Source organism: Cucurbita maxima, unplaced genomic scaffold, assembly GCF_002738345.1.
Source record: "Cucurbita maxima cultivar Rimu unplaced genomic scaffold, Cmax_1.0 Cma_Scf00001, whole genome shotgun sequence".
Taxonomy (NCBI): Eukaryota; Viridiplantae; Streptophyta; class Magnoliopsida; order Cucurbitales; family Cucurbitaceae; genus Cucurbita; species Cucurbita maxima.
In genome coordinates, this window is record NW_019272017.1 from 571,118 (window position 1) to 577,820 (window position 6,703).

General features: G+C 34.2%; 3 protein-coding genes across 5 annotated transcripts in view; 1 reads left to right on the forward strand and 2 right to left on the reverse strand.

Annotated features, from left to right (window-relative positions):
* LOC111491199 (amino acid transporter AVT6D) overlaps positions 1 to 1,888 on the reverse strand; it is a 3,416-nt gene extending 1,528 nt beyond the window's left edge. The window contains exons 1-3 of the mRNA XM_023139997.1: positions 1,413 to 1,888; positions 1,004 to 1,156; positions 698 to 901 (exon numbers count right to left, since the gene is read on the reverse strand). Of these exons, the coding sequence (XP_022995765.1) occupies positions 698 to 901; positions 1,004 to 1,156; positions 1,413 to 1,764 (709 nt within the window). The 5' untranslated portion in view covers positions 1,765 to 1,888. The remainder of the gene's footprint in view (positions 1 to 697; positions 902 to 1,003; positions 1,157 to 1,412) is intronic.
* Positions 1,889 to 2,999: 1,111 nt separating this feature from the next.
* LOC111491826 lies at positions 3,000 to 5,305 on the forward strand. Of its 2 annotated transcripts, none has more exons than XM_023140882.1 (4): positions 3,000 to 3,480; positions 4,269 to 4,338; positions 4,426 to 4,513; positions 5,115 to 5,305. In XM_023140882.1, exons 1-3 carry the CDS (start codon positions 3,136 to 3,138, stop codon positions 4,470 to 4,472), a joined length of 462 nt encoding a protein of 153 aa, XP_022996650.1. In that variant the 5' UTR covers positions 3,000 to 3,135; the 3' UTR covers positions 4,473 to 4,513; positions 5,115 to 5,305. The 2 variants fall into 2 exon arrangements, with proteins under 2 accessions (XP_022996650.1, XP_022996657.1); XM_023140889.1 differs by lacking the exon at positions 5,115 to 5,305 and adding an exon at positions 4,857 to 5,067.
* LOC111491421 (staphylococcal-like nuclease CAN2) overlaps positions 5,243 to 6,703 on the reverse strand; it is a 3,841-nt gene continuing 2,380 nt past the window's right edge. Inside the window, exons 7-10 of one of the 2 annotated variants that reach the window (XM_023140344.1) lie at positions 6,161 to 6,320; positions 5,998 to 6,066; positions 5,479 to 5,577; positions 5,243 to 5,436 (exon numbers count right to left, since the gene is read on the reverse strand). In XM_023140344.1, coding sequence (XP_022996112.1) covers positions 5,479 to 5,577; positions 5,998 to 6,066; positions 6,161 to 6,320 — 328 coding nt within the window. In that variant the 3' untranslated portion in view covers positions 5,243 to 5,436. Of the gene's footprint in view, positions 5,578 to 5,997; positions 6,067 to 6,160; positions 6,321 to 6,703 lie in introns of both variants that reach the window. The other variant, XM_023140338.1, reaches the window with a different exon arrangement.

The following is a 6,703-nucleotide window of genomic DNA, read 5'->3' on the forward strand; positions in this document are numbered from 1 at the left end:
AAAAAAAAAAAAAAAAAAAAATCAAAACAAGTGAAACAATTCTCACTATTTCTTTTTAAACGAGGCAACGAATTAAAACCAGCAAAATTAATGATACTAATTCAAAGACAAAAGTCGACCAATTGGTTCAACCCACGAACATTAAAGATTAATCGGTATCTTTAATATTTTTTTTTTTATAAATATTCATCAAGATATTAATATTTTACAATATATTCACCGATTTAATCATAAGCATGGAAAGAATATTTTAATCCTTGTGAGTATATGTCCATGCCTAACTAAAGTCTCCGTTTATTTTTGTGGAGGGAAAATTATCTAATTTTTATATTTTTTAAATAAATTTTTTAATGATTAATTTTTATTAAAAAGGTATAACATTCTAATAAATTTAATAATATTTTACAAAAAATATATATATATATATAATAATAAATATAATTTTTAAACCCTCAAATTTCAATAAAATAGAGTATTTTTAAACTTTTTAAAAATATATTCTTTTATTTACGAAATAAATAAATATATAATATAAAATATGAGTGGAGCAAGGACAAATAATCCCGGCCTACACCATGTCGGTTCGGTTCAATATAGATCGAAACTAAAGCCTACACTATGTCGGTTCGGTTCAATACAAATCCGAACCGAACCCAAACCGACCAGTAAAGGAGTAAGGTTGGATGTTAATGCGTACCATTGAAATGGAAAGTGAAGGCTGTGACGATAACTGGTACAGCTGTGAAAAGGTCGAAGACGGAGGTGTCCTTGTCCAGCTTCGGTATCAATCTGGCGCTCTTCGTTTTCCCATGAACGATCGCCATGATCGCCATTACAGAGCTTATTCCAACAAAAACGACGGCCAGAACAACGGATATGAACGAACTGAATCTTAGAGAATCTGAAACACATCGCAGAATCCAAAACGATCGCCATTAAAACAAGAACGAAAACAATCATAAATTCATCAGTTTAATTGATTCGTTAGTTTCCGGCTACTGACCGACTCGTCGGAAAAGAACCAGAGGAAGCAGAATGAAGACGGCGGTGAAAAGGATCGAGAACCCTCTCGCGTTCCACCATTGATCACCGAACCATTCTTGCAATACTCCTAAATGCATTTTTTCCCCTTCCTTATTTCCGGAGAATACGTCCCCTGGAAATTCCACAGAGCAAAACCAGAGATCAATCGATTAGGAGAATCAATCGGAAAAAGTAATCTCAAAATCAAAGAAAAATGAGAGAATCGAAAACGATTAGCGATTCACGAATCATTTCCCTAAATTCCATGGCTCATGATTGCTACGCCAATCGGACATAATGAAGAATTTCTAATTCGTGCACTAATTTCTGCCTAGAAAACAAGTGAAATCAACGAGCGATTGAGAACTCCAGTGTCCGATAAAACAAACCTATTATAATCTGGTATATAATCAAGCCACCGAGATTGGTAATCATGACACAAACTTGAGTAGCAATCGAACCAATCGGGCCGAACGACTCCTTCATCACGCCGGCGTACGTCGTTGAGTCGCCGGAATGAGTGAATCTGACCAAAATCTCCACAGAAATGTCTGTCAAGAAAGCGACGAACGCGATCAGGAGGAGGGCGGGGATAATGCCGAGGATCTTAAGAGCGAAGGGAATCGACATGATTCCAGCGCCAATTATGCTGGTCGAGACATTGAACACGGCGCCGGAGACCGACGCAGTCCTCGGAGAGGACCTCGACGCCGGCAGTAGAGGTACGTATTCCGGCGACATCCCGGCGACGAGTCGATGATGAACCGGAGAGAAAAACGCCGAAAGAGAAGGAAGAGAAGAAGACGGAGGAGGAGGGCAAATATGTCAAATCTCCTCTTACGCGGCGTAGGGTGTGGCTATTATATTCTAATTTATATCAGAAATTGAGAGTTATTTTTTAAAACTTTAAAAATATATTCAGTTTCATCTAAAAAAAAGTTTAATCTATTATTAAAACTTTTAAAATTAAAGAGTATTTTTATTAATTTAATTTTTAAAATATATTAAAAAAAATATAACATTTAAACAAAAACCAATAATATTTAAAGAGAGAGATGTACGAGGCCGAGATGATGGATAGATGCTTGCCATTTGCAAAATGATTACTAATTTTTTTAAAAAAAATATATTTTAAATTTTAAATAAAAACAAATTTTTTTAAAACTAAATTAATATTAAAAAGAGAGAGAGAGGGAGATGTATGAGGCCAAGATGATGGATAGATGCTTTGTTAATACTTTATTATTATTTTAATATATTTATTATTATTTTTAATTAAAATTAAATTTGTTAATACTTTTTCTCATACAATTATTCCCCCTAATAATTTGGTTACCATAATTAAATCACATTGATTAATACTAATTTACCAAAATGCTTTTAATACTAAATTTTTGGACGATTGGTTCAAGGTTTAATTATTTACGACCATTTAGCTTAAGGTTGTGTTTATGATATCAACTTTTGTTAACTATTTTATATTCTCAAAATAATTTTAACTAATTTATTATTTATCTTAAATTTTAGGTCGATGAAATTAATAAACGATTTTAATAAAATTATATAAATTTTTAATAAATATTAAGTGAAATTATATTTCAAAAATAAAAAATCATGGTATATAATGGAAAAAATTATATAAATGAAATAATTTATTAATAAAATACTAAATCTACCTTTAATTTTAATTTTTTTTTTTCATTTACTAATAAATATACTATAAATAATATGCATTAAATAGGTTGTAAGTTTGTTTAGCCATTCCTATTAATAATTTATTTAAATAAATAATTTTTAGTCAAATTATATACAAAAAATATTAATGGTAATTAGGATACTCATCAAATTTAATAATTAACTATAATACAAAAGTTAAATAGCGAAGTAAATAAAAAATATGATAATAATAATAATAAATTCAATAAAATTACTGAAATGAATATTTTTAAAAAAAATTAGAGAGGTTAAATGAAAAAGGTGGAAATGGAAAAGGAAGCTGGTAATGCTTTCCTCTCAAATGAAATGTTTTTGTAAATCCATGAGCAAGCCTGCGATCTGGAGAGGCCAAAAGCGGCGGTTCCACATCCCATCGCCTCAACACTCCTTTGTTTGATGGCAAAATCGCTTCCATTGGCGTCTCGCCTTCAACAATTCGCCAAGGTCGTCGTCTCCTCCAAAAAGCCCCAATCACCCACGCCCAGGCAGAAGCCCAAGATCCGAGTTTCGCCGCCTGAAACTCCGATCTCCGATTCCGTCCGAGTCATCTCGGAACCGGCGCAGCCGAAGAAGAACATGGAGGTGAAGAATCGAATTCCGTTGGCCGATGTGGTGTCGGACTGCGCCAAACGGTGGTTCCAGGACACGCTCAAGGAGGCAAACGCCGGCGATACGGCAATGCAGGTCTTGGTAGGGCAGATGTTTTGCTCTGGCTATGGAGTTCCCAAGGACACTCGGAAGGTTCGCTTTTCGTTTTGATTTCTACATTTTGAGTATTCGTGTTGATTTCTTACGGACGAATGGATTTGGGGAATTAGAGACGATTTGTGTGTGATTTGAGAGGAACCTTGAAGGATTGTGATTATATTTCGGTTAATCTGTTGGTTAAGAGAATGTAGGTACTCACGGGATTAAGTTCATTCAAGAATTCCATTCAATTAGTGGGTGTATTTTAGAGCTGCTGAGATTATTCTATAGGTTGTATTGTTCGATATTGAATCGAGATTGGGGGAGCCTCTTTAAGGGCATTGTTCTTTGCTATTACGTAATTTTTGGCTTGGGAGAAACAAGAGGCCTTTCATGGTGTTTGACTCTGAAGGTTTTGCCTCTTATTCTTTATAACTAGAGTCATTTTTGCCAATACGGGCATACCTCAACTAGTTAAGGCATATATTATTCACCTATAAGTTAGCGGTTTAAATCCCCACACCCACGTATCATTGAACCAAAATATAACTAGAGTCGTTTTTATGATCAACTTCCTTTCCTAGTACCCTACCCACAGGGGAAGTCGAATCCCGCTGCCTCCTTGAAAGAGAGATGTCCTGAACCACTAGACGATGGGGGCATGCTTGCCCGACTGCCACAACACTTCTTTTTGTGGCGATTTTTTTCTTTACTTTTTCCCACAATACATCATATAGTATCCTAATTTTCAGAATCCCTTTTGAATATATAAATTAAATTTCTCTAGAGGAAAAAGTAGTATCATTCTAATGTTCAAATAAATGTTGGGTTTCTGAATTAAGGGGCTTGCTTGGATCAGTCGAGCTTCTAAATATCAGGCATCAGTTCGGAAAGCAAGCGATAGACATCCAGGTATTCCAGTCCTCCATGTAGTTCAGTTGAGATAGTAATCTTTTGGAATTGCTTCCTAAGTTTTCCGAACGTTTTTTTGTTCTTTAGGTTACTTAGCCACCGATTCGGAATCAAGCGATAGGAGGGTCAAATGAGATGACATCAGATGATCCTTTTCACAACTTCACTAATCCAAGTAAGTTGTTCTGAATTCTATCCTTTATGGAATAGAGTTGGACTCTTTATATGGTTCTAATTCACATTTGTGTAATTTAGTATAAAATACAATAAGTTTTGTGTTTCTCAGTCTGCTGAGATTGATCTCTTTCATTTGTATATAGTTTTTATGTTTTTGGTCTATTATCTACCTATTATTCCTATTTAAGCATAGTTAGGATTTTAGAACGACTATAACATTTTTGGTTGAAATCCCATATTAGTACCTGACCTTTTAAATTTATTCCATTCCATTTTTGTGCTGATATTTTGCCATATAGTTTATAAGATAGATGAGTATCGTTGTATATGTGTATTAACGTGCTTACGTGGGCAAGTATTTGTTGGAGCTGAAATTAGTAACTGTGGTGGGGTGCTCGAGCCCCGTGTTTTTTTCTATAAGAAAATTTCTAGCAACTTATCTCAAGGCTGCAAAGAGAGCATTTCTACTCTAATTAGGAGATTCTTCAGAAGATAGTTATGTGTAATAACATAATTGTAATTTGGGATAAGCTATAAATCAGTTTTTTCATATTTCATATTTCATATTGTTGCCTAATTTATGTCATTCATTTTTGCAGTTAGTAATCCGTTCACTGCCAAGTAGTTCACAGTCAAAATGGGGGTGTCTTTTCTCTGCATGGGCATGTAAAGCTTATGGTTATCTATTGTATTCTACCTTCCCTCATGCTCGTGCTGTACTGGCTGATTAAACTTAAAAAGTGAATGATATGGTCTTACAAAGTATAACAATAATCTATTTCTTGTCAAATTTGCTGTTACAAATTTACAAGCAATGTTGAAGATGTTGATAAATACTAAAGACAGAAGAAACCTTGTTCGGGTTGGTTTTGGGTCCGCTTCCTCTTCTTCTTGGTAGAGACTTGAAATAAATTGTGTATAAGTTAAAGGCTTTGTATTGTAGCAGGGCAGCCGGCAAGGCTTCTATTTCCCTTCACGCTTTCCCTTTCTCCATTCCCATGGCTGCTCTGGGTTTCTAGAAGCCCACAACCCTATCCTTCTAGCTCGAGCTTCATTCTCCCACTGTTATGAATCATGAATTAGAATGAATCGAGTAAAGCGAACATGTAACGTAGCATACACGTAACAGCTTCCATCTATTAAAACTGTTCGTAAACTTAGATGTGAAAATATCTGTCTGAATTGTAGTTTTTTTTCTTTTTTTTTCCAAAATGTTGAGGTGGATGTGAGATTGATTTATAATTGGTCCTTGTATTAAACATAATATATATTTAGTTCATTTAAAAAATACATACATGGCAAGTTAGGCAAGTTAGTAGTATATATTAACTATCACGTTGATCATTTCAAATTTTAGGGACCAAACAGAAATTAAAACTAAGCTCAATTTTCAAGAATTAAACTAGTCCTCTTATCATACCTGACTTTTACTTGAAGTTTTGGGGATATAAGTTTAACGAATGCAATCAAAATGTAACGCACCTTTGCCAGCTCTGCGCGTTTGTCATAGGCAGTGTAATGCCACGCAAAGCCCTTTTTCAGCATTGCTTCCTGTAGAGAGAACCAAGAACTTATTCTTACATAACCAGAAACATGAAGCCATATGATCCATTGTGGAGAGTGGAAATAGTGTAATTAGTGTTACCTGAATAAACTTTCCATTACAATACAAGTCACCCACACATCGGTTATACCGATCTTCTCCGTACACAAGTACTCTCAAACACTTGCCTTCGACAAGCTTTCTCAGCTCTTCTTTTGCCTCTTTCCCATAAGGCATTGCGCTTTCTGGTGCATCTATTCCTCTGCATTATCAACGTTCAACTAAGCCCAAGGGTCAATGGAATTTGGAAATCGTTCCAAAGTATGGAACAATCATTATTTTTATTCAGGTTTAAATCGTATTTTGATTTTGTGCTCTTGAAAAATGAATCTTTAGTCTATTTGCAAAATGATTCTATGCACAATGATCATCATTTAATAAAAGTTATGAGAGTATCTTTAGTAAATTCGGAATGATGTTGCTGTGAAATTGCGATAAAAAAAAAAAAAAAAAAGAGAAAATATAAATCAGTGAACTTTTCAATAGTACAAAAATGAAAGAAGACATTTTGAAATTACATGAATCAAAATAGACAAACGATTTGAAAAGGTATACATCAAAATGAAAAAAAAAAAAAAAAAAAAA

Coding starts and splice junctions, on each gene's coding strand:
- LOC111491826 (XM_023140882.1), top strand. CDS start 3,136: ATGGCAAAATCGCTTCCATTGGCGTCTCGCCTTCAACAATTCGCCAAG. Junction 3,481..4,268: donor TTCCCAAGGACACTCGGAAG/GTTCGCTTTTCG, acceptor TTCTGAATTAAG/GGGCTTGCTTGGATCAGTCG. Junction 4,339..4,425: donor AGCAAGCGATAGACATCCAG/GTATTCCAGTCC, acceptor TTTGTTCTTTAG/GTTACTTAGCCACCGATTCG.